Source organism: Erpetoichthys calabaricus, chromosome 7 (assembly GCF_900747795.2).
Source record: "Erpetoichthys calabaricus chromosome 7, fErpCal1.3, whole genome shotgun sequence".
NCBI lineage: Eukaryota > Metazoa > Chordata > Cladistia > Polypteriformes > Polypteridae > Erpetoichthys > Erpetoichthys calabaricus.
Genome location: NC_041400.2, coordinates 20,798,241 through 20,825,709, shown reverse-complemented (window position 1 = coordinate 20,825,709; position 27,469 = coordinate 20,798,241). Strand labels below are relative to the sequence as shown.

Here is a 27,469-nt window from a genome sequence, read left to right as displayed (position 1 = left end):
GAAGTACATAAGAGTTGTACAGGATATGTACGAGGGAAGTGTGACTGTGGTGCGGTCTGCGGTAGGAGTGACAGATGCATTCAAGTTGGAGGTGGGATTACATCAGGGATCGGCTCTGAGCCTTTTCTTTTTTGCAATGGTGACAGACAGGTTGACAGACGAGATTAGGCAGGAGTCCCCATGGACTATGATGTTTGCTGATGACATTGTGATCTGTAGCGATAGTAGGGAGCAGGTTGAGGAGACCCTGGAGAGGTGGAGATATGCTCTGGAGAGGAGAGGAATGAAGGTCAGTAGGAACAAGACAGAATACATGTGTGTGAATGAGAAGGAGGTCAGTGGAATGGTGAGAATGCAAGGAGTAGAGTTGGCAAAGGTGGATGAGTTTAAATACTTGGGATCAACAGTACAGAGTAATGGGGATTGTGGAAGAGAAGTGAAGAAGAGAGTGCAGGCAGGGTGGAATGCATGGAGAACAGTGTGAGGAGTGATTTGTGACAGATGGATATCAGCAAGAGTGAAAGGGAAGGTCTACAGGATGGTAGTGAGACCAGCTATGTTATATGGGCTGAAGATGGTGGCACTGACCAGAAACCAGGAGACAGAGCTGGAGGTGGCAGAGTTAAAGATGCTAAGATTTGCATTGGGTGTGACGAGGATTAGGATTAGAAATGAGGACATTAGAGGGTCAGCTCAAGTTGAACGGTTGGGAGAAAAGTAAGAGAGGCGAGATTGCATTGGTTTGGACATGTGCAGAAGAGAGACGCTGAGTATATTGGGAGAAGGATGCTAAGGATAGAGCTGCCAGGCAAGAGGAAAAGAGGAAGGCCTAAGAGAAGTTTTATGGATGTGGTGAGAGAGGACATGCAGGTGATGGATGTAACAGAACAAGATGCAGAGGACAGAAAGATATGGAAGAAGATGATCCGCTGTGGCGATCCCTAATGGGAGCAGCTGAAAGAAGAAGAAGAAGAATATTCCTACATATGCAAAATGAAATATGGCTTGAATTTAAAACTGGAACTTTCACTTGTCAAATCTGGAAAGTCGGGCTCCAGTGAGTGCTGTGTTTCTAGTAGCATACCCTGCCTAGAGCTGCTGATTAGCTCTGCATACTGCATCACAGTTTGTTAGTCCTTTGTACAGATACCTGGTGCCACTGCTCTACTGCCAGGCTGCTTCTAATTTCTGACAACTGAAAGTATTCCTGATTAAATTCTAAATATGAATTCATCTTCATAACCCCTTTATCCTGATTGTTTTTTATAAACTATGTTACACATGTACCACAAGATTAGCACACAAGATAGCACTTGTTTTTTTAACATTGTCCACTAAACATATAAATTACAGAATCACCCATACACATGATGTTATATTTGTAAAGCACAGATTTTTGTAAACATGTCTAAATGAGTACATAACTGAACTCATTAGGTTAATTGCACTTAGCTTGTACCGAGCATCAGAAAACATCGCTGCCTCTGAGTTGCTGATCCACTCTGTTTTAATTAAATTGGTTCCTTCTTGGCAGCACGAGTGACTAATATCACAATTGCAGACGGCATCCAAACCAGAGTAAAGAGAAGAACAGGTGCCGATACTGCACAGTGTACCTGTAATTAGATATGTGGTGACGGCAGTGCCATCAGAAAAGTGATATACATTATACTTCTGATCACAGGCACGTGCCAGGGTGGCATTTGTAAGCTGCTGCCAATTCGTGAAAGTAGTTTTGCAACTTCATGATGTTAAAGATAAAATTATTAGTAATGTTTGCAGTTATTTTATTAAAGCTTTTATACTTTATTTAATAATTATACATTTATTTGAGTCAGACAACATAAAAGGTAGTTGTTCATCTTTAGGCAGAGGCTATACAGTGGCTTAAATACATAAAATATAACAGCTAATCACAGTTCCTCTAGCGTTATTAATACAAAGTGCAGCTGAAGAGAAATTTAAAAAATATTTTAGGGCATGGGGTTGAGACATCTACAACAAATGCAACTTTTGCTTTTTAAATATCTGTGTTACCTTTAAAGGTAAAATGGGGGATAGAGCCAAAGCATAGCTGTGTATTGAATGTCTTCATCTCAAGGAATGTTCATTCATCCACTGAAGACTTCAGCAGGAATTGGCAATGCAAATAATAAATCATCAGCATATACTCTAGTTTTTAGAAAAAAAAGTCAATCAAACCTAAAACCAAATTGGCATTGATATTGAACATTGTTTTGATTTTTATTGAGTGTCTAAAAACATAGGAGGGACTCCTTTGATACTGTGTCTCTTCAGAGCATCCTTGGGTACCACTGGTTTGACTTCGTGTTGAATGAGTGGTTGCTCATGGAGTCCTGAATGAGGCACATTACCTGCATTGTGAGAGAGCGTCAGTTACGGCACTAAGGCACTAAGGATGATCCTACTTGCAGGATCCTTACTGTTGAGGACCTGAGTGACTGGAACAGGCCAAGGGTGATGCCTACTTAACACCAGGCTGCGGAAGATAGAGAGTCATTTCCAGAGGGTGGGACTGGACCACGTATCTGTTTGGGGGGGTTGCCATCCAGGATCCTGAGCCATTTCGTCATGTGGTGGGTGCAGCAATGCACTGTACCAGTGCATGCTCCCCAACCTGACCTGAACCTGACTAAAAAAGGATTTTATTAGCCCTTTGAAGTTTTCCTTAGAAGGTATTTTTCCTAAGGGTGGCATGGTGGTGGGTTCGCTTCCCGGGTCCTCCCTGCATGGAGTTTGCATGTTCTCCCCATGTCTGCATGGGCTTCCTGCAGGTACTCCAGTTTCCTCCCACAGTCCAAAGACATGCAGGTTAGGTGCATTGGCAATCCTACATTGTCCCTAGTGTGTGCTTGGTGTGTGGGTGTGTGCCCTGCGGTGAGCTGGCACCCTGCCCGGGGTTTGTTTTTTGCCTTGCACCCTGTGTTGGCTGGGATTGGCTCCGGCAGACCCCATGACCCTGTAGTTAGGATATAGCAGGTTAGATGATAGATGGTATTTTTCGTATTAGTTTTCATTAACTATTATTTCATTTTTTTATTATTGTTATTATTATATTATTATATAGTATTATTTTATTGCCTATTAGTTTTCCTATTAATTAACCATTAGGTTTCTTAATAGTTTTCCTATTCCCCTTATAAGTTTTCCTATTTTATTGTTATAAACATTGATTCACAGCAGACTTCATTTGGCACTTTTGAAATGGACCAACACAAAAAGATTCTTTAATATCAAAGTGAAAAGAGAGTGGCCTAAATTAATTGCAAATATGGAAGATGAAATAATTGATCTCATAAGTATTTACCTCCTTTTAATATGACACCCCTATAACATCACTGGTGTGGCTTTAAACATCACAGAATTAGTTTATTGGAGATCACCTGTCTGGACTTTCAGTTGATTTTAGTACAAATACACCTGAATTTGGAAGGGGCAGCTTGTGTTGAGTCAGTATGGTGGTCTAACCCAGGGGTAGGCAATGTCGGTCCTGGAGTGCCACAGTATGTGCAGGTTTTTGTTCCAACCCAGTTCCTTAACGAGAACTCAATTATTGCTGATGAAGCACATATTGCTTAAGTGACATTTTAATGCTTCATTTTAGTGGTCTCGCTTGTTAAGGTTCTCCAACCTTAATTGCTTATTTCAATCTTAAACTGCTGCATTCAGTGTTTTAATTGCTCCTTATTAGCAATAAGATGTAAAAGACAAAGCAGCCAGCAGTTCTCCAGCTAGCTTTTTTCCAATTACATCTGTGTGTTTATCATGCACGGTTTGATTTAATAAAACACTTAATAGAAAAATGTGACAGACTGAAAATGATCTGTTTTAGGCTTCAAATCATTTGGATGATATCCTTGGAAAGGAAAAAAATCTACGATATAAAAGCCTTACATTGCACAGACTAACAAGCCATAAAATTAAATAAGGTCTGAGATTGGCAATGATTGGTTTCTAATTAAGCAATTGGGTTGAATGAAAACCTGTAGCCACTGCGGCTCACCAGGACCGACATTGCCTACCCCTGTTTTACATCTTATTGCTAATAAGGAGCAATTAAAACACTGAATGCAGCAGTTTAAGATTGAAATAAGCAATTAAGGTTGGAGAACCTTAACAAGCGAGACCACTAAAATGAAGCATTAAAATGTCACTTAAGCAATATGTGCTTCATCAGCAATAATTGAGTTCTCGTTAAGGAACTGGGTTGGAACAAAAACCTGCACATACTGTGGCACTCCAGGACCGACATTGCCTACCCCTGGTCTAACCTACACAATGAAAATAAACAAAGACTTCAGACAACTCTGTGAAAGGAGGATTGAAAAGCACAAGTCAGGGGATGGAGACAAGAAAATAGCCAAGACACAGAATATCCCTTGGAGTCCAGTTAGATCAGGAAGGAAAGAGTAAGGCACGGCTGGAAATGGTGAGGTGTACTTTCAGCCAACAAATTATTCAGCAGTAGTGTGCCAAGAAACGCTACTGGGGCTCCTTTATACCAACAGCAATACACCTGCATAAGGCCTCACTGGGACTGCCAAGTCAGACATTTGCTTTCTTCTTAGTCATACTGGTGTATGTTTAATTATAGTGCGCTTGTGTATACATTTATTTAAAGGGCTTCTGTAAAAAAGCCAGATTTCTTCCTGGGGACAAATAAAGATCTATCTATATCTGCCTAGATCAGGATGTCCACAAAAACTGAGCTTTAATAATCCCATGGGGAGATGCAGGTACATACATCAGCCAAAACATAAAAACAAAGACACAGACTCACAGGACAAATAGCACAATCAATCAATCCATAAATTATTAATGTACTGTATATTGTGCAGAAACTGCAAAGCAATGAACGAGCATACAGTTTTTTGACCAGGCTTAATGTGCTTACCATTTAGTTATGAACATTTGAAAGTTCAACTGTATGACCAAACTTGAAGAAGAAACATGAAACAAGATAAGTACCGTACATACTCGTGTTTATGTTCTCCCGCCGATAAGTCGGGACTTGATTTTACCATGTAATTTTCAGTTTTTTATAATGTCGGTTGTATAAGTCTAATGCGGAAAACTCACGCTATTGGTACAAGGGATTATGATATGCTAACGCCCACCTGAGAGAATAACCATGGAGCACACGGCCTTTTTGTTTTCTATGTATTGTGTCTACGTGACCACACAGTAATACCCGAACTATTCCGAAGCGACATTTGCACTGATTTGTGTTTTTTGTATCTCACACCCTCATACACCTTTATCGTAAGAGCATCCCTTATCTACGATGGAGCGTTGAATCAGAAGAAAATATGAAGCTGGTTTTAAATTAAACGTTGTTGAAGTACCGAAAGAAATTGGTGACTGCTCTGCTGCAACAAAATTCGATGCATCTGAGAAACTGATGGGAGGTTGGAGGAGGCAAGAAGACGTAAAAAAAAAAAAAAATTTTTTAAATTAAGTGTCACATTTTTGAACAGGCGTATAAGTCGGGGTTTGATTTTATGATCAATTTTTCAGGTTTCAAGACCTGACTTATACGGCTTATACAGTAAGCCTTAAACAGAAATTTCTTTAAACAAGAACTTTTCTTTTCCTTAGGGTATCAATTTTGTGTGAATACTTTGCTTTTAAATGTTACTAAAATGTTTAAAATGAAGATTTTTAGTTTGTGGAATTATTTGAACACGTCACACTATTGCTAGAACTGTCCTATGAAGCAAGCTAAAAGCTGCAGAACTTTGGTAATTTGAGACAAACATACTTATATGCACTATATAACTGTACAATAAGGAATGTTTATTATTATTTAGGTTCATAAAACTAAAATCATGTTTCCAAAATCAGCTTCCTTAGCTCACACTTCTGAAATCACAAATGGTTGCCAAGAGCACAGCATGTTTGTATAACTTAGACTCAACCTATGAAGCCATACCTGCATTATGGTAGAGGTTATCAACAAAAAACATTCGTGGCCAAGCAATACCTTAGACTCACAACATAACAGAGCTGTAATTAGTAGGTCATCCTTAAACAAACACTAAAGCATTAATGGACAAAGTACATTTTCAGTAGCCAAGTAAAATGTCAAGCTGCTTTTAACATAACAAGGTATTTCACTACAAAAATAAAATAAAGCATCCTTTTAAATGTCCAAGCTTATATAAACATAAGCAGCAGGAAAGGGGCTCAGAAAGAAATGGAAAAGAAAGCTAAGGCTTCATCCAAGTCTATACAAGCATCAAGTCCAAGCTCAAGGTACTGCCTTTCAGAGACTGACCCGGAGCAGACAGGCGAAAGCACAGATTTCCCGTGACCTGGCACTGCTGCATCATCTCTACCCGAAAGCGAAAGCAAATGTGCTAGTGACTCAGGTCATGAGAGCTCGTTGGTTCCAGAAGATTCTTTGAAACTGAAAATAGCCTTGCCTTCCACATTGTCATCTATTCCTTGCAAGCCGGGAACATCAACTTTAACTGGGCTTGCCACTTCAACCATACAGCATGGAGAAGACTGAAATTATCTGTTCAAACTGAAGGGAATGATCGCCGCAATGGCCACCGCTCAAGACATAAAGGAGCTCAAGAATGATTTAAACAAAGAAATAAATGATACAAGGAAGGAAATAAAGGAAATACACAAGACAAACGAGAAACTGCTTCAGGATGTTATAGACCAGGTAAATGTCCACTTTTTAAACATTATAGGAAAAGTTTCTCATTTCCAGTAAAGTTCTGTGCATTTCTCCAACAATGACTAGTGAGGGAGGCCATCAAGAGACCTATGAGAACTCTGAAGGAGTTACAAGCTACAGTGTTTAAGTTTGTGCATACAACAGTAACAGCTTTATGAGAGAGTGGAATTAAAAAAGCCCCAGTTTAACAATTCACAAGGGAGACTCTAAAGGCCTGCGGTGGGTTGGCACCCTGCCCTGGGTTTGTTTCCTGCCTTGCGCCCTGTGTTGGCTGGGATTGGCTCCAGCAGACCCCCTGTGACCCTGTAGTTGAGATATAGCGGGTTGGATAATGGATAGATGGACTCTAAAGGCAGCTGAAAGGAGGTTCTGTGTTCTGATCAAACCAAAATTAAGCTTATTAAAATGCCATGTCAGGCATAAGCCAAACACACTATCCCCACCATAATGCATGGTGAAGGCAGCTTCATGCCGTGGGAATGCTTCTCTGCAGCAGACCTTGGAAAGTTTTTGTGGGTACAGGGCAAAATGAATACAGGAAAATACAGCAAAATCCTGGAGGAAAACCTGATGCAGTCTGCAAGAAAACCCATGCTTGGGAGACGATTTGTTTTTCAGCAAGACAACAACCATTGTTGTATCAACAACAATTGTGAATTTCCCCTTGGGATTAATAAAGAATCTATCTATCTATCTATCTATCTATCTATCTATCTATCTATCTATCTATCTATCTATCTATCTATCTATCTATCTATCTATCTATCTATCTATCTATCTATCTATCTATCTATCTATCTATCTATCTATCTATCTATCTATCTATCTATCTATCTATCTATCTATCTATCTATCTATCTATCTATCTATCACAAGCACTCTTTCTAGACTACAACTGGTTCAAAATGCGGCTGCAAGGCTTCTAACAGGCAGTGGCAGAGGCCAACATATTACTCCAATTTTAAAAACCTTACATTGGCTGCCGGTTAGATTCAGAATCGATTTTAAGATACTCCTCCTAACTTATAAGGCATTAAATGGTCTAGCCCCCGCCTATTTGAGTGTTTTGCTCCATCGATACAATCCCCCTCGCGCTCTTAGATCCGCAGATCAGCTCCTTCTAACCGTTCCCAAGGCTCGTTTCAAAGCTCGTGGTGAAAGGGCTTTCTCCATCGGTGCACCCAGGCTCTGGAACTCCCTACCCTTAGTGGTTAGGCAAGCCACTTCAGTTGCCACATTCAAATCACGCTTAAAAACGCACTTCTTCACATTGGCTTTTAATTCTTAACTTGTTTCATTTTCTACTTGTTTTTCGCTATTTTCTCTATTTTATTGGATCCTCTGACCTGTTTTTAGTTTTTAGTTCAAATTCTCTCTTAATGTTTGCTTTAATATTTTGTTTTTAGTCCTGTTTGTTTTAACTGTACAGCGCTTTGGTCGGTTGTAATGCTGTGTTTTTAAGCGCTCAACAAATAAATATGGTATGGTATGGTATGGTATGGTAAGCATGAAGACAAAGCTACACAAGAATGGCTTAAAAACAACAATGTGTACGTCCTGAAGTGGCCGAGTCAGAGTCCCAATTTCAATCCAAATGGGACTGGCCTTGAAAAAAGGGCTCATGTTTTGGGATCCCCATGCAAGTTAACAGAGCCTAAGCAGTTTTGCAAATAAAAATAGGAACAAATTGCAATGTCCACAGGTTCGAAGCTGATAGAGACCTGTGCCCAAAAACTCGATGCTGGAATGGCTGACACAGCCGCATTTTGCTAGATAATGACTTGAATGCTTATGCGATGTCAGAAGAGACTAATTCAATCCATTGTGATTCAGTGTTGTAAAATAATAAAATGGGAAAAGTTCCAAGGGGGTGAATATTTTTTTTAGGCGCTGTACTGTTTATGTAACAGTAGTATTTATTTAGGCACTGCTGCCACATGACTCTAGAGACCTTGCTTCAAATCCCAGCCATCTCAAAGTCTGTTTTGAAGTTTGTGTATATGCCCTGTGTATGTGTGGGTTTTTCCTCTAGGGGTACTCCTGTTTCTCTTCCACATGCAAATGATGCTGACTTGTAAATATAGATCTTGCCAATGTGAATGAGTACACGTGTCTGGAGCTCTGTTTATGGTCAGTTTGTGGAGTGTTTTCTGATTCTACCAGGACCAGTTCTAGCAGCCTCACGTTTACTTCATACAAGGTAGACAGATGGATTAATATTTTCTGAATCCACATTGATTTTTCCATAGGCTGTATGTTAAGGTTATCAGCTGGGTGTGAACAGTCTGGTATCCAAACCAAGGCTTTTTTGCATGTCATGCTACTGGAGTAGATGCCAGCTGCTTAAGGCCTTGTATTTGACTAACAAATTTCAGAAAATAAGTGTTTAGTATAATTTAGAAAAACACCCAGGTGTCAAAAAACTCTTATGAAAACACAAAATGCTGTACTTGGCAGGAAGTTGGAAGGGTTCAGAGAGACACACAGAGGCTCTGTGCCCTCACAACAAACCATGGGCGGCCATTAAACCCACGATAGGAACTAAAAGAAATATATGGTGAATTAACTAAATATAACCAGTTTATTTTAAAACTAGCATAGCGAAAAGCCCATTTATTAAAATGAGCTTAACGGTACAATGACAAGTCCGCCTGTTTCGATTGTGCCGTGCATATCTAAAACCTCTGCTGACCAAATATGCCTTACAACCCTCTTTCTTTGCATGTCTTGAAGTCTTTATTCATTAGACCAGGTGTGGGCGAAGTCATTCCTGGAGGGCCGCAGTGGCTGTGGGTTTTTGTGCCAACCCAGTTGTTTAATTAGAAAATAATCCTTGCCAATAATTACATTTCATGGCTTGTTAGTGCTTTAACTCTGCTATGTCAAGTCATTCTCATATCCTAGATTTTTTTTCCATTCTAAGGATATCATCCAAATACTTTAAAGTGTAAAACGGATGGGTAATTCTCAATCCTTCACTTTTTTCTCTTCTCTTTCCTTCCAAGTATTTAATTAAACCAAACAGTGCACGATAAATACACACAGGTGTAAAGGGTAACAAGCAAAATGGATAACTGCTGGTTTCTTTTGTCATTTGCATCTTATTGTTAATAAGTAGCAATTAAAAACCGAGAATGCAGCTGTTTAAGACTTAAATAAGCAATAAGGGTTCAAAGTCTTAATGAGGGAGATAACTAAAATGAAGCAGAAGTGTTTCTAGAGCAATAAGTGCTTCTTATTAAGCAATTGGGTTGGAACAAAAACCTGCAGCCACTGCGGCCCTCCAGGAATGACTTTGCCCACCCCTGCATTAGACATTTTTGTCCTGTTGTGGACGTCAGACAACCTGACACACAGGCACATGCCACACAGTTTACTATGATATGCCAGGCGCATGCCTTTATTCAGATATTCCTGCCCTCTTGTGGACGCTGGACTATATTGGCACGAACGCTGACAGACAGACATCTAATTGCTTTATATATATTTCTGTGTGTGTGTGGATTTATATGAGACATATATAAACTAAAGAACTGTGTGTGTAGGTATGGAGCAGTCCGCTCTTCTCATGTTCAACCATAGCCACTAGATGGCATGCACCTCAGTTCTCACTACTGAAGACGTGTGTGTGCGAGTGTGTGCGTGTGTGTGTGTATGTGAGTATGGAGCAGTTCGCTCTGCTCGTGCTCAACCACAGCCACAGGAGTTGGTGTGAATCCTACAGAAGATGTAGAAGCTTATATAAGTGTGACTTGCACTTGGTGAGATGGCACATGCATGCACCTCACTTCTCATTCAACCCAAGCAAACTCAGATTTGTGGTACATGCATGTTGTACACATTCACACAGCGAGCTATCATACTTTTGCCTGAGACAGGTTCCAGCCTGTCCCGCTCAATTTGCGCCACAACTGCACTTGACTATACAACCATTTTGGACAAGATACGACCGGTCTCTGGCCCACTTTGCTGATGCCTCTGCAAGTTCACCAATATAGTAAAGCTATTAGGCAGTCTCATTTTTTTATCCCAAATACCACATGCAGCCAGTATTACATATTATACTATATAATATATACTGTATATATAGTAAGGGCGGCACGGTGGCGCAGTGGGTAGCGCTGCTGCCTCGCAGTTGGGAGATCTGGGGACCTGGGTTCGATTCCCGGGTCCTCCCTGCGTGGAGTTTGCATGTTCTCCCCGTGTCTGCGTGGGTTTCCTCCGGGCGCTCCGGTTTCCTCCCACAGTCCAAAGACATGCAGGTTAGGTGGATTGGCGATTCTAAATTGGCCCTAGTGTGTGCTTGGTGGGCGGGTGTGTTTGTGTGTGTCCTGCGGTGGGTTGGCACCCTGCCCAGGATTGTTTCCTGCCTTGTGCCCTGTGTTGGCTGGGATTGGCTCCAGCAGACCCCCGTGACCCTGTGTTCGGATTCAGCGGGTTGGAAAATGGATGGATGGATGTATATATAGTGGCGGATGGCTGGGGATTATGCCCAGTCAAGATACCTGGAGATTGGAAAGACCGGGAGAGGAGCAGTACCTCCCCTGGAACATGAGAAGGCAGCCACCCTGGTGGGTGTTGGGGCCATGGGAACAGAGCTTGGAAGCTCAACCCTGTGGGGGCCTGTGGACTCCGCTAGGGGGCACATGAACATTTGCTAAGCCCTGGACTGACGCACTTCTGCCACACCAGGAACTGCTGCAGGAAGATCACCAGGGAGCACCTGGAGCACATCTGGGTGAACTATAAAAGGGGCCGCCTCACTCCATTCAAGGAGCCGGAGTCGGGAGGCAAAGGACGGAGCTTGCGAGTGGAGGAGTGAGGGCGGCAGAAAACAAGGAAAGAAAAGGAGAAGAAAAGACTGTGAGCAATAGTGCTGGTGGGTTGTGCACTGTGTGTGCTGTGCAAAGGAATGTGTATTGAAGAAAGAGAATAAAAGTGTGTGTTTGGACTTCTGTGTGTCCTGGTGTCTGTCTGTAGTTGGGCTGATCTTCAACTATATACACATACACATACACATACACATACATATACATATACATATACATATATATATATATATACACACATACATACATACATATATATATATATATATATATATACATACATATATATACATACATATATATATATACATACATATATATACATACATACATACATACATATATACATATATATACATACATACATACATATATATACATACATACATACATACATACATACATATACATACATACATATATATACACATACATACATACACATATATATATATATATATATATATATATATATATATATATATATATATATATATATATATATATATACACATACATATATATATACTGTATATATATATATATATACACACACACACCTCCACACATATATACACACTGGCCATGGTACTTGTTGAAGGCAGATAATAGAATAATCTCAAAATACTTGCTGTCTCTTGCCCTACGTGTACTTTCCAACTATATATTTCTGCAGCCCACAGCATCCGCCCTGGAGCTCCAAGCAGGTGGAGTTGACTCCAATAGGCACCAGTAGAGCCTAGTTATCGACCTCCACAGCTCTGCACTTTTACACTATGGTTAACCCTTTTAACCCTGTCCTCCCTAGCGTTTTGATACTATAACCCAGCAATTTTGAAATATTCTGAGAACCAAATACAGTATTTTGATTTACAAAATTAAAATTTTATCATATAATGATAATATGGTAATAAGCCACAATGTTATAAGATTAGATTGATACTACAGAACAAGCAGAAGCACTTTCAGTGTCTCAGTTTCATCATTTCCTACGGTCCATTATAAGTACACAAAACAGCACTTTTGAGTGATATTCTTCTGAACAGTTTTTAGTGCCAGAAGTAATGAACAAAAACACTTCATACGAGTTTCACCGTCTTCTGATCAATCACCACGCGTCTTCTCTTCCCTGCAGGGCTCTCGCTTCTGGAGTCAAGCAACTGAGCTCCCTTGGGCAGGGTGCAACCTACTCCAGGGACAGCTCCAGAGTGTAGGCTCCAGGCTACAGAGATGCCAGACTCTTACTTTCACAAACACAAACATATCAAAGCCACAATGACCAATCAGAATGCTTGGAAAGACTGGACACACAGACCTTAGTGCTTTATTATATAGTAGACTAGCTATGATATTCATTTCAGACCAGTTGAAATCTAAGTAATTAATGCAGACCATGTAAAGCTGTTGTCTCTATAATATACCATTTGGCATGGGATTTGTAACAGCAGTGTTAATATTTGTGATGTAGCATCTTTTGAAATAACATATGCAATGCATTTTATCACTACAAATGTTTGTGATGCGCCACCTTTTGGAATGATGGCAACAGGACTGACATACAGCCACTTATCATTTTATTATGGTGGATTGTTTTGTTATACTTTTTGTGAAAGTGTTTATTTGATGTCTTTGCACATTATTATTATAAACATCATGTCAAAATTTTGTCATTAGTACTATAACATGAAAAAAGTTTCTGTTTTAGGTATGTGTTCAACAATTCTTGCCTCACCATTTCCTGCCATCCTACTGTACATTTACAAAGAATGTTGTAGACATGGAACACACATGAAATGCATGTGTTCCTAATAACCATACATCACTTACCCTATACAACTCCAGGCACCTCACACCCAGATAAAAAGACTTCAGCTGGGAGAACATTTTGCCCGATGTGAGCTGTGTCGGTGAGGGTATGGGTTAGCAGGCTGCTTGCTGCTTGTGCTGATCGACACATTTGTAAAACAAAAGTCGCTAATGGAGAGGTGCGAAAGGAATTTAAAGTGGGCCTAGATTACAAGTTTTTTCATAGGTTTCAGGGATTCCACTGTTACCCAGCACTCGCACATTTACACATTCACATAATTTTGTCAACTCATCAATTTTTAAAATCTGTTTTTTCCAGAGCAGGGACATACCAAATAACAGTCTGTCCTGGTAGCATCAAGCCAAAGGCAGAAACTACTCCTAACCAGGATGCCAATTTATGGCAAGGTACACTAATGAATGCACCCATATTCTTTCATAGAAAAGAAATTCAAGTTGCCAAATAACCAAACCTTTGTCTCTTTGAGATGAGGAAGGAAATACAGCTATCTGAAAAAACTCATGCTGACAGAGGGAAAATGTTCAGAATCCGCAAAATAGGAACTGAACAGGAAGCAGGGCCTTCTTCTCTGGAAATTTGTGACAGTACTACTAAAATCCCCACCATCACTTCACCCAAGCCGACTGTAAATATGAAAGTATGGCATGAGCTGGACCCGAGAAGTGGAGATGCTGTTCAGTAACCCACCACAAAAGCAGTAGAAACAGAGCAGCAAGAAAGATTCCCAGTGCGTAATCCTGAATAAAGAGACGAGACTAGTAATAATCTCTCTATTATATTAAAAAAAATTTCTGTTGTGTCTGTGTTATTAAACCTTGACCACTACCCTCCACACCACTTTCTCAATCGTTACTCCTGCTACACACATCCTCTCTCCATACCACCCCGTGACACTCTAACACTGCAAAAAATGAAATCTAAGCAAGTGAAAAGTATTTATATCATGACATCATATCTTGTTTTCCTTATTGTAAGAAATATTGACTTATCAAAAAATTTGATACATTTTAGCTTACTTTAAGAAATCTTGTAAAGTAAATTTTGCTCACCGCATTGGCAGATATTTTTGTTATATAAAAGCAAAACAACCCCCATTTAAAGTTTTTTTGTATAATTTTTGTATATGCGTTTTTTACAGTGCAGTGCTGCTAACTCACCCTTCAACGGAGTCGGTTAAAATGGCAAAGCAGAAAGCAAATTATCCATTCAAGAATGTCAAATTTTACGTAGTGATAGAAAAAGAGTGGCAAGAGCTGATAGTGAATGTCAAAAAAAAGAAAATGAACAAAAAAGAGCTACATATAATAAAAATCAAGAACAAAGAGAATCATCCAATAAACAAAAAAGAGACAAATATCTCAAACAATATGCGAAACAGAAATGCAAAAAAGCAACATTTATAGAATGAAGGTTAAGAGGATAAAGTAATTCATAAGATTTTGATGAGTTGTTAATGTAATTTAATTTTTTATTTTCTTTTTACTACATTTTATTATTCATTGGTATTTAAAACAAACAGTTGTAGTGAAACACTCAAGTAACTGATTTTCTATCTATAATATCTAAGGACCAAACTGTCTTCCTCCCGCGCCCCACATACCCTTCTATATACCATCTCTTTAAATACAATTGCTTTCTCTAACAGAGGAGCGCCCTGATGCCCTTAGGGCTCGTTTATATTTCACGCTCAGAACCCAGCATTCCCAGCGTTCATTTGATGCGTCTTCTGAGCACGTCCTCAGAAATTACCGTGACCAGTGCGCGAGTTGCAGTACTAGCAAAAAGTCAGGGGGCACAGTGTGACAAAATTCAGATTGTGACGTCAGAGCCTCTGTTTACTATCTACATATGGAAAAAAGCCGCTATGAGTATCCTCCGGAATCGATATGCCTGCCTCGATGTTTGATGAATTGTTCGCTGTGGTGAAGCAAAATGCCAACATACAAATGCATTCTTGGTGCTTTTATATTCAAGCGTCGCATATTCCCCAACGTAATGACACAGTGCATTTTAAAAGTCTTACATACCGTCTTCTGCGCCATCTTGGTTTTTTTTTTTTTTTTTTGCACCTTCACAATAGCATCAGAATGCATGGCAGTGTATTTGAGCCACAGAAAAAAAATTAAGGACATAGTGATAATGTGTATTTTGTGATTAAAGTGGATATTTTTGGCTTTAATCTTGAAATGTTCACTTTAACTTCGTAGTTTACTTTATCATTAAAAGTAGGCTGTCGTAAACGTCATCTGAAAACCGACCCTGTTGTTAATCGCTACGTACTTCAGGGGCTTCCTCCTGAGCTGACAGCTGCATCACCAAACAGAACACATTACATTTATGATATTCCAGCTCTCTGCACATTTAGAATCCTTAGATTTATACTTGATATCACTTTCATGATGAAATGCATTAAAGTATGTACTGTATGTTACATTTTAGAGATAAATCGTTAACTTCATTTAAATAATGAATACTGATAATAATTACACATGTTGTGGTGGCACGGTCTGCCTTGCAGAGAGTCACGTCGCTGGTGTTCCCAGCCTGGAGTTTGCATGTTTTCCTGGTGGGTTTCCATACTGTGCTCCGGGTTCCTTCCAAAGACATGAAGGTTTGGGGATTTGGAGACACTAAAATGACGTCATTGTGTGTGTGTGCTTGTGTTCACCTTGCGATGAGCTGATGTCCCATCCAGGGATTGTTTCTGTCTCGCGCCTGATGCTGGCAGGAATGGGCGCATTCCTGGATTGATGGATTTAATCATTAAACATCATTTTCAGAGATATTGCGGCAAGATGTCCTCGTCATTTAATGGATGTTTTAGGTAATTCACAACACAGCGAAGTGAAACCTGCTCTCACCGTGATGATATCTCGCACTGCCACCTGGTGGAATCTTCCAGATTTACGTAAAGTATACGTATAAGTATGAACAGTAAAATGCTTGCGTAGCAGTAGCATCCACTGGAACACTTGTTGCGTCGCGTAAAGTATAAACCTGGCCTTAGAGTGACTCCGCTGCGAGATAGCATGCACCCAGCACTCTCCCCCAGGAGATGACAAGGAAAGTGAGCAAGGGACAGAGCCCCCAGTAACAGTAATAATTCTTTATATTTATATAGCGCTTTTCTCACTACTCAAAGTGCTCAAATGATTGTGTTTTGGCAGCTGTCAGGCAGGTGACTTTGAAGTAATCGGTCTAATAAGAATTCAGATGGAAGTGGCAAAAAGATGCATTTCCATATAACTAAAAATTTACTTAAAGTATTAGAGGGACATCATGAGAGATTAGAACATACCTCACCAAGCCTCTAAGGCCGGGTTTATTCTTCATGCAACGCGATGTATGCTCCAGCAGACGCTCCTGCTATGCAAGCATTTTACTGTTTATACTTGCACACGTACTTTACAGAAATCTGGAGGAATTGACCAGGTGGCAGTGCGAGATATCATCACGGTGAGAACAGGCTTGGCTTGGCTTTGTTGTGAATTGCCTGGAACACCCATTAAATTCTGATGACACCTTACCGCAATATCTCTGAAAAGGATGTTTAATGATTAAATCCATCAATCCAGGGATGTCTATTCTAGCAAGCATTGGGCACGAGGCTGAAACAATCCCTGGACGGACATCAGCTCATCGTAAAGTGAATACAAGCACTCACATACACTAGCGTCATTTTAGTGTCACCAAATCTGCATATCTTTGGAAGGAAACTGGAGCACATCGTGGAAACCCAGCAGGAAAACATGCAAACTCCAGGCAGGGAATACCAGCAACGTGACTCCCTGCGAGACAGGAGCGCTACCGCTCAGCCACCGTGTCACCCTCATGTGTGTATTTATTAACAGTATTCATTATTTAAACAAAATTATCGATTTATCTGTAAAATGTAACATACATACTTTAATGCATTTCATCATGAAAGTTATATCAATAATAAATCTAAGGATTCTAAATGTGCAGAAAGTATCATACATGTAATTTGTTCTGTGTGGCAATCTATTGCTGTTTGCTGTCAGGTCCGGAGGAAGCCCTAGAAAAAAAAGACGGCACAGAAGACGGTATGTGAGACTTTTGAAATGTATCCGTGTCATTACGATCAGGAATATGCGACACTTGAATATAAAAGCACCATGAATGTATTTGTATGTCGCCATTTATCTTCACCACACTGAATCGTTCATCAAACATCGAAGCGTGCACATTGATCTTGTAGGATCCGCAAAGTGGCTTTCTATCACATGTAGATAGTAACCAAAGACTCTGACGTCACATTCCAACTTTTAGCACACTGCACCCCCCGACTTTTTGCTGGTACTGAAAATCGCGCACGCATCACGTTAATTTCTGAGGACCTGCTGAGAGGACACATCAAATGAACACTGGGAACGTGTGGCAGCCATGATGCGGGCGCGTATGCGTTCTGAGCGTGAAGTATAAACGAGCCCTAAGTGTCCATGACTAATCCTCTTTACCATGTCCTCTGAGACCATCAGAATTCAGTAATGCAGAATTAGATACGGCCATTGGCATACTGCATGATGTCTACAGTATTTTATAAGACCCGTCCTGCTGATGGACTTCAAGTCAAGAGGACACTATCTGGCAAAGGGGGGTGGAAGAGTTTTGAACATTATAAAGAGCTTTTGGAGAAGGATACAATGAGGACAACAGCTGGAAATGGCCAGAGGCCATCTTTACCTGTAAAGAGTAACAGTTTAAGGCACACCTCAAAGTGAAAATAAAGAGGACCCCCTACTAGAATTGCTTCATTCTGGGAGTGGAGACATTAACTAACAAAGGAATTACAAACTTCATATTTAACTACAAGCTTTTATCTTTAGAAGGGTTATCAGCTTAACCTACAAATGCAACACAAAGAAATCAATGAGCGCAGATATCACCTTAAACAGAAATGACATTTTTTTAGCATTTCGTAATCAGAAAGTATTTAAGGATCCAAAGAAACTATGATATCTCTTTCTTTCAGTCTCTCACACCTGGGATTTGAAAAGTCTTTACCTGTCATTAAAAACAAAGGCTATGATCGCAGGGAGTAAGTTTAAATCAATATTTATTTACGCAAGTTTTAAAGCGTTGAAAAAAAAAAAAACGATGACTGCTTTAAAGCGTTCATTTAATTGTCACCACTATTTGCAAAATGGCCTCACCTAGAGTATGCAATGCATCAATATTGTTGGTTTCTGAAAGGCATTAATCCCCGTTCTGAATCCGTTTTTATCTTGCAAATGGAGGGTGGACAAAACAGGTCATGGTTCTTGCATACAATTTAAACTTCATTTAAAGACAGGTCTGCATACACTTCAAACACTTGGTCTTATATACAAGGCTTGGATTTCATTGTGTTTCTTCGTATAACCGTTTTTCCTGTGGTTAAACACAGTAGTTGGAGTCTGAAGAATGTGGAGTTTCTTCACAGCTGTTTAGCAGCTCAGTCCAACAGATCACATTTGTCTTCAATGGATTCCTTTAACATGCGGACTACGCATCTCACCCTACACAAACTTTATGCTGTGAATTTGGCCGCTGGTCCCTATCAGTCATTAGTGTCCTTTAAACGTTCCTATGTTATGGTATTGTCCTCCAGTCTCTGCTTTCTGAGCTGATGTTTCTAATTGCCTGTCCTTCATTCTCTCTTCTCACATCCAGACTTCTATCCAGCAGAGGTTATTCTGTCTTGGTACCATCTCTGAAAAATTAATCTTAACCCCTTGCTGAAAATGTCCTGACTCACTTCCTGTAAACATCTGGAACACTTCTTTCACTAATCTAAGCTTACTTAGATTTTCAACAATGTGGATCAATGGGTCATCTGTCTCCAATATGGAGAAGTGGCAGAATACTGTTATCCTTAATTCTTTCCTTTTCTAATTCTTGTCTCTGCTCTTTGACTCAGTGTGTCTGTTGGGCCACTCTCATCAGTCTACACAAACATCAGTAACATTTAATCCTATACGGCGATTTATGCAGTTAGGGGTTGTCGTTGCCTACTGTCATCATACTACTCATCATTTAAGTGTTTTTCTACAAGGCAAATTGTAAAGACAGAGGACCGGAAGAGAGGCGTTAAAAGCTAGCAGGAGGTTGAAACTGAGAAAACTATTATAGAGGCAACCAAAATGTAAGACACGTCCAAAGTCAAAAAAAGAGATCAAAGTCCTAGAAACCAATAGCAAACTGCAGTGACAATGTTTTTTAGAGCATTCCAAAGAATCTAGGATGTTGATCCTTAATTACATGAAGGGTTTTGAATAGTCATGGTATAAAGCCACCCTAGCAACTACTGTGACAGCAGTAGCACAACACAACAGAAACAAGAGGATGTTGTAGTAAGTTATCAGTAATTTTAAACAACATTAAATCCATCCATCCATCCATTTTCCAACCCGCTGAATCCGAACACAGGGTCACGGGGGTCTGCTGGAGCCAATCCCAGCCAACACAGGGCACAAGGCAGGAACCAATCCCGGGCAGGGTGCCAACCCACCGCAGGACACACACAAACACACCCACACACCAAGCACACACTAGGGCCAATTTAGAATCGCCAGTCCACCTAACCTGCATGTCTTTGGACTGTGGGAGGAAACCGGAGCGCCGGAGGAAACCCACGCAGACACGGGGAGAACATGCAAACTCCACGCAGGGAGGACCCGAGAAGCGAACCCAGGTCCTCAGGTCTCCCAACTGCGAGGCAGCAGTGCTACCCACTGCGCCACCATGCTGCCCACAACATTAAATATTTATCAATAATAAATTAAAAATAAATTTTATTTATACTTGTGCCTTTCCCATGCTCAAGGATCATGGAGCGATTAAACCCTAACTAAGACTGTTTTCTCCATAGTTAAAAGCTCCTAGGAACACCTATACAAGCCTTAAGGAAAATTTTAGTAATAATAATAATAATAATACATTTTACTTATATAGCACCTTTCCCATGCTCAAGGCACTTACAGAATATAAGAAAGAACGGCAGGGTATACAGTATATAGCATTGTACAAACCAGACAAATACATAAAGAAGATTATGACAGTGAATTCAAAGAAAGTAGGAAAGTAGTAGGAACAAATTTCTAAAATAAGGTGAATCATAACACTGCACAATGCACAGATACTATTAAAAAAGCAAATAAATGTTGAGTTATAGCATAAAATCTGCTGAATATAAATTGACAGACATTTTTGCTCAGACTATATAAAGCACTAGTTCAGATCACCACAGTACAAAACAGACATAGCAGCACCTGAAGCTGTGCAGAGCAGAGCAGCCTTTTGCATCCTAGAACTTCAGGACATGTCCTACAATGACAGACTCAGAGAAGTAAACCTGTTTAGTCTCAAGCAGAAGAGACTACATGGGGACCTCATCCAGATCTTCAAAATCCTCATATTCTCATTGATGAAGTAGATCCAGCAGAGTCCTTTCAATTAAACAGGGAATCACAAACTCGAGGACAGCAGTGGAAATTTAGGGGAAGTGCAATTACGCCTGATGACAAGAGGCACTTACATAGACAAGGATTATGGAAATCGTGAGCAAACTATGAAGCCATGTAGTTGAAACAGAAACCTTGACAACCTTTATGAAGAATCTGGATGAGATATTGGAAGAGCTTAGCTATTAGCTAAACAAATGAGCCTGATGGACTGAAGGATTTCTCGTTTGCTGAATTTTTGATGTTCCCTTGTTACTACACATTTTCTTCTGTGATTGTTGATTGCTGTGTTTGCTTAGTGAACTCGTAATAAAAAAAAAAAACACTAATCATAAATTTCACATTTAATGGCAATACAGGGTCTGAATGTTCTTAAATGGAATTATTTCCTAAAGTCAAGACAAAAAAATAGTATCACAGTGAGAATAAAACATAAGCTAATATATTAAAAAGAAAAAGACGCTGGAGTTTTCTACATCAGGAGGATTGGTAAATGCCATGTGGTATATGTTCAGTGGGAGAAGCCATGGACTTTGCAATACCTCCCCCTGGAAGCTAGATGGCAGCCCCCCTGGGCTGGAGCAGTGCCTCAGTTTCCCGCAGAGCTCCAAGGGAATAGGAGTTGGATGCAGCCCTGTTGGCGGAGGTGCTGCAACTGGGACTCCTGACCCCTTATGGGCAGTGTTTTCGCCACACCCGGAAATGCAGCCGGAACTCGGCAGTCAACCACCTGGAGTACTTCCAGGTAGACAATAAAAGGGGCCAACAGCCACCACTCAAGGAGCCTGAGTCGGGAAGAGGAGGACTACACTTGCCGGGAGGAGTGGTGGTGCAAAGAAAGGAAGAGTGTTAGTGCTTGTGTGCTTTACTGGTGGGTTTTGGGACTGTGTTGTGCCTGTGGGTCATGGGGAAGACGTGTCCCACAGGTGAAGAAAAATAAAAATTTCTTTGGCTTTTATACGTGTCTTCCGGAGTGAGTCTGTGTTAGGTCAGGCGCCAATATAAAGTTGATGAAATACATGTGACCCAATTCATTTTTTAAAAAGCAGACAATGGGATAAGCGCATACTTCTTTGTAATGCACAACCAGAAAAAGCAGGATCAGAAAAATGACTTATGCAAGGTTTACTTTTTTCCATTTTAAATTTCATACCATTGTTGATCGACTTCACTGACAACAGGTTGATTTTTAAAAAAAACATTCATTTGTTAAATGTTTGCTAATATTTCAGATTTTGAAAATCAATATTATTTCTGCACAATGATAACTCATTAACTGAGCCTAACTTGGACAGGACTATGATGTCTACATAGTGCAGACAAATTAGGACATAACTAATGTCCTTATTATTACAACAATTCTACAACATAAGAAGAGGAGTAAATTAAAATGCACTCTTAGATCCCCTCCCTTGTATGTTGTCCATTTGTAATTGGGGAAAATGGTAGGCAGTCCTGACAGATTAGCTTAAAAGGCATTTGTCAGTGGTCAACTGAGTGAGCAGAACTGAAATGATACATCTCCTGCATTTGCTAAATGAAAGACATTTCCTTAGTAGCCATCTGTATTTGACATTTCACTCTAGCACAGCGGTTGCCAAAAAAAAATCCATACAATATTCCATGAATTTTCATATTCAAATTGTTAAAAGCAAAAATAATTGATAGAATTGCCACACAAAAGAAATGCACACAAAACAAATAAAATATCAAACCTTACTTCAGGCAGAGGGCTGGGTGGTTTGGTGAGGATTCCACCCACGTAGACTACATGAGGTAAAGTAGGACGTGGAAATTCCAGGGCCACGTCTGTGCAGAGCATCCACAGGCTGCTCCTTTGGACCAAGTCGTACATGGACGCCGCAGGTTGTATATTATATTTCTTTATGATCCGGTCATACCTTGGCAATACCAGAAATTGCACTCCAAAACGTGAAACCACATAGACGGCTGTGTTTGTAATCCTTTGGAAAAAACTCATCCTGTCCGTAAGCAAAGAATTGAACTCTGGAACAAATGCCAAGGGGGCTGGGGCTCCAACTTCAGCTGGGTACCACAGGCCGGTGCTGAAGACGGCATACCTTACCCTGAGCAGATGTGCAATTACAAACCCGCACATTTCATTGGGGTCTACTAAAAGCAGGTCAAATTTTTCCTCCCGGAGGCGATCCATGAGGTCCTGGTTACCAACCATTAAATCACAGTTTTGGGAGTAATGCTCTAAAATATCAAAGAGTTCCAGGGCTGTTAGTCGCCCAGAAAAGATGTTTTTCATCTTGGACTGCAGAAAGTCATCAGCCGTTGTACTGTTAAAAATGCCAGGGTAACGTTGCAGGCGGTACTGCGTAGAAGGGGGAACCTCACGGCCCTCGGACACAAGGAACACACTGTCATGCCCATCCTGGTGTAAAGCAGAGGCAAGAGTTTTAAAGATGTACAGATGACTCTCAAACATGATTGGAGGCACAATGACAATTTTGGCAGCCCATGTTAGGCTAGCAGCAATGCAACACAGTACGGCAAGAATGGCAGGAAGAAACTTCATGGCTGCACAAAAATAAAAAATAAAAATATCAATAATGAATTAAAGCAGTAAGGACATAGAAGTTTAAATAGAACATGAAACCTTTGTCAGCCGTTACATTTAAGGAAACTATTAAAATTCACAATTCAGGACATTTTTCTATTTAACGTATTTTTGGACTACATCATTGAAAAGGGTCTTGGTAAGTTTCACAAAAGATCATAATATGGTACAAATTTAAGATGTGAAATACACGACAGTAATTCTTTTTTAAAACATATGTACATTTGGCACATTAAATGTGATCTGTAAATATTATTTTGTTGATTCCAATTTAGCAAAAACAAAATAGTAAAATACAACATAATGTTACATAAGTTGCTTCCTCTCAGCTCTATGCTGACTTCTCTTAGAGCCTGAATGACCTTTTCCATGTTAATAAAATACTGTACCAAAAAATATTTTTTTTTGCATTTTACTTACCCTATGTAGTTTGTAGATAAGACCAAATTTTTTTTTAATCTCTTGTTTTCAAACAGTTAAACATTTCAGATTGAAACAGATCATAAGGTGGCTTATGCTCAACGAGAGCAAACAATGGTAAAAAACTGAGGTTCTCCTCATTGGCTCATAATCATCATTATCCAATGCCAATAATCTTTCTCTTGTTATTGATAACTCTGTTGTTTCCCCTTCACCTCAGGTCAAGAGTCTGGGTGTCATCCTCGACAGTACTCTATCCTTCCAATCTCACATTAATAACATCACCCGGTCTGCTTACTTCCACCTACGTAATATTAATCGCATCCGCTCCTCCCTCACTCCCCATACCACTGCCATTCTTGTTCACAGTCTTGTTACTTCTCGTCTGGACTACTGCAATTCGCTCCTCTTTGGTCTCTCTAATAAATCTCTCCAAAAGCTTCAGCTAGACCAGAATTCTGCAGCACGTATCATTTACTCGAACCCCATCTATTCACCATATTACTCCAGTCTTGCAGCAGCTTCATTGGCTCCTGATTAAGTTTTGAATTGATTTTAAAATTCTGCTATTAACATTTAAGGCCATTCATAACCTCGCCCCTCCATACCTGTCCAACCTTCTCCATGTTGCCATTCCCTCCCGTAACCTTAGATCCTCTTCCTCCATCCATCTGACCATCCCTCTCGCCCGTCTAACCACCATGGGGAGCCAAGCATTCAGCCATTCTGCTCCCAAATCTGGAATTCATTAACTACTGAGCTTAGAAATACCAAATCATTTTCATCCTTCAAATGTAAACTTAAAACGCATCTGTTTAAAATGGCTTTCTCTTTATGATTACAGTGGCTTTGTTTGGTTCTATTTTTTATATTTTCTGATGTTTTAAGTTGTTTATAATGTGTCTTTTATTTATTTATTTACTGTTTGTTTGGTGTCCTTGAGTTCTCAGAAAGGCGCCTTGTATAAATAAAATTTATTATTATTATTAAAAACGTCATGTTACTTACGCAACATAAACCACACATCACGTTATCCAGCCATATGCTCATAATGCATTTTTCATCAAATATTGTTAAATAAATACTTCTGAGAAAAGTCGTGAACACAGGGGAAACTTCACACAGGATCGAGCTTTTGAATTGAATACCAACCTCTCCCCTTCAGTCACTGGTCAGGAGGACCATCTTCTGTTCAAAAGCTAGTTGCTCTTTGAACACATTTCTTCTGTGTGTATTGCTCTGATCTTCTAACAGTATTTATTTAACAATACTTTAACAAAAAAGGCAGAGTGATCATACGACTATATGACTTAAAATGTGGATCGTGTGACACGAGTAAACCGAGATTTTGTCATGGACGCCTTATATTAGGGGTGCCCAGCTCCGGTCCTGGTGGGCCACAGTGGCTGCAGGTTTTCTTCTTAATTAGTGAGCCATTTTTGCCTTAGTTTTAATTGATATGACTCAGACCGGGTCTGTATTGAAGGAGTGACACTTCATAGGAGTGACATACCAAAGGAGTGACATAAATATCGTATTAAAGGAGTGACATTTTGTTGGAGTGACATAACGATAGAGTGACAGACCACACACAACTGAAAGTACGCTCGCCAAAAAAATCATTGTTTCCTCACAGGTGGCGCAGTGGTAGTGCTGCTGCTTTGCAGTAAGGAGACTGTGGAAGATTGTGGGTTCGCTTCCCGGTTCCTCCCTGTGTGGATAGCGCTTTGAGTACTGAGAAAAGCGCTATATAAATGTAATGAATTATTATTATTGTTGCTTCACCTACCACTTGGAATGTTGGGTGGAAGGTTGTCACTCCTTTGAAATTTATATCTGAGGTTTCACTCCTTTGTTATGTCACTCCTTTGAATACCCTTTAGTTGTTTCTTTTTAAATGATTTTATTTAACTTGACTTCTCTGTCTGTTTGGGTCAAGTCTTGCAACTGATTTTAAACCCACTTTTGGCAAAGCAAATTTCTTCAAACTCTACATACGTATTCAGTATCGATGACAATACAATAATCAGTTACATAACAAATTTTGCTGTAATTAATGGTTATGCGATTCCATTTAATGCACACACAACAATGACAGAGAGAGAATATAGTGAGATATAGGAGCATACAAGTGAGAGACTTGCCTCCACTTGCCTCCTCCAGTGAGTGGAGTGGGTAAATATGCATGCCGACTTTACTCCAAATACACACTAGGGCTAATTTAGTACCGCTTAACATGCATAGCACCCAGAGGAAACCCACGCAAAGAGGGACAGAACATGCAAACACCACACAGGCAGGAATCGGGATGCGAACCCTGACCACCTTACTGCGAGGCAGCAGCACTACCACTGCGCCACCGTGTCTTACTCTTTTTGTCTTTCTGTCTTGGAACATAAAACATAAGACATCAGACAGGAGAGTGTTTCTTTTGTCTGTTAGGTCAAAAACACCAGTGTTCCTTATTCCTCATTGTTGCATTCTATGGATTGTACTTCCAGATTGACACTCACTGGTTGTCATCTCTCATGCACACAGAGCCTACTCCTCCAGTTATTTGATTTTGACATGGAGAGTCACGGAGCAGTTTGAGAGACTCATGGAGCATGACACATAATGAAACTGACTGCAGGGGAGTAATCCGTTGACTGCCTCCAATTTGTTAAGAATAAAGTGACATGATAGAAGACTCCAGAATAAATAGATAATAAGAACTGAACAAAATGAGTTTTGGAGTAAATATTTAAGATTGTAAGGATAAAAAGTAAAATGCAATCTTTGCTCTCTTAGCAGGAATGTGACGTGTCTATAGCAAGGACAGATTGACAGATCTCACTTCTACCACACACATAGCCACACTGAATTAAAGGTGCCCAATTCTTATGCAACTTTGTGCCTCCTTCTTACCATTTCAATTGAGTTTTAACATATTTAAACCAGTGTGCATCAGATTTTAAATTATTTTATATTCACGTGAATGACATCTGACCAGGGATGAGTGGTCTCAGCTGCTTATGCATCAGCTCATGGTAAATCTCTTGGACAACATGCATAAGAGGATTCCGTCCTGCTAGATTTTTCAATTTTACTTGCTAACTTGTCTTAGGAGAATTTCACTGACATAGGGCTAAAAGAACAGTTCTACCCAGGAGGAAAGTACGTGATTTCAGTCATTTTAATGGAGGAAACCACTGAGTAATCGAGAAAGTGAGATAAACTGAAAAGCAGAATAGGAGTGGAAAAGCTGATGTGTATTTGGTAGGCTCCTAATATATGGGGGTGCAGTTAGGATTGGGGGGGGGGGGGGGGGGGGGGGTTAAAGGTTTTAATTCAATCCAGCAAAAAATTAAAAATGACACTTTAAGATTATCCCAACTTTGCTTTTATATTAACATTCTACACTTTTACCAAACATAATTAAAATTAACTAATTTCTTTACAAAATAAGTGCCCTCTTCTACGCAGTGGTGTGCTGGGGAGGCAGCATTAAGAAGAAGGATGCCTCACGCCTGGACAAACTGGTGAGGAAGGCAGGCTCTATTGTTGGCATAGAGCTGGACGGTTTGACATCCGTAGCAGAGCAACGGGCACTCAGCAGGCTCCTATCAATTATGGAGAATCCACTACATC

General features: G+C 40.1%; 1 protein-coding gene across 1 annotated transcript in view; it reads right to left on the bottom strand.

Annotated features, from left to right (window-relative positions):
* The window catches only part of ugt8 (UDP glycosyltransferase 8), a 171,535-nt gene that overhangs the window by 99,994 nt on the left and 44,072 nt on the right, over positions 1-27,469 (bottom strand). Inside the window, exon 2 of the mRNA XM_028804994.2 lies at positions 22,553-23,379. Within this exon, the coding sequence (XP_028660827.2) occupies positions 22,553-23,377 (825 nt within the window). The 5' untranslated portion in view covers positions 23,378-23,379. The remainder of the gene's footprint in view (positions 1-22,552; positions 23,380-27,469) is intronic.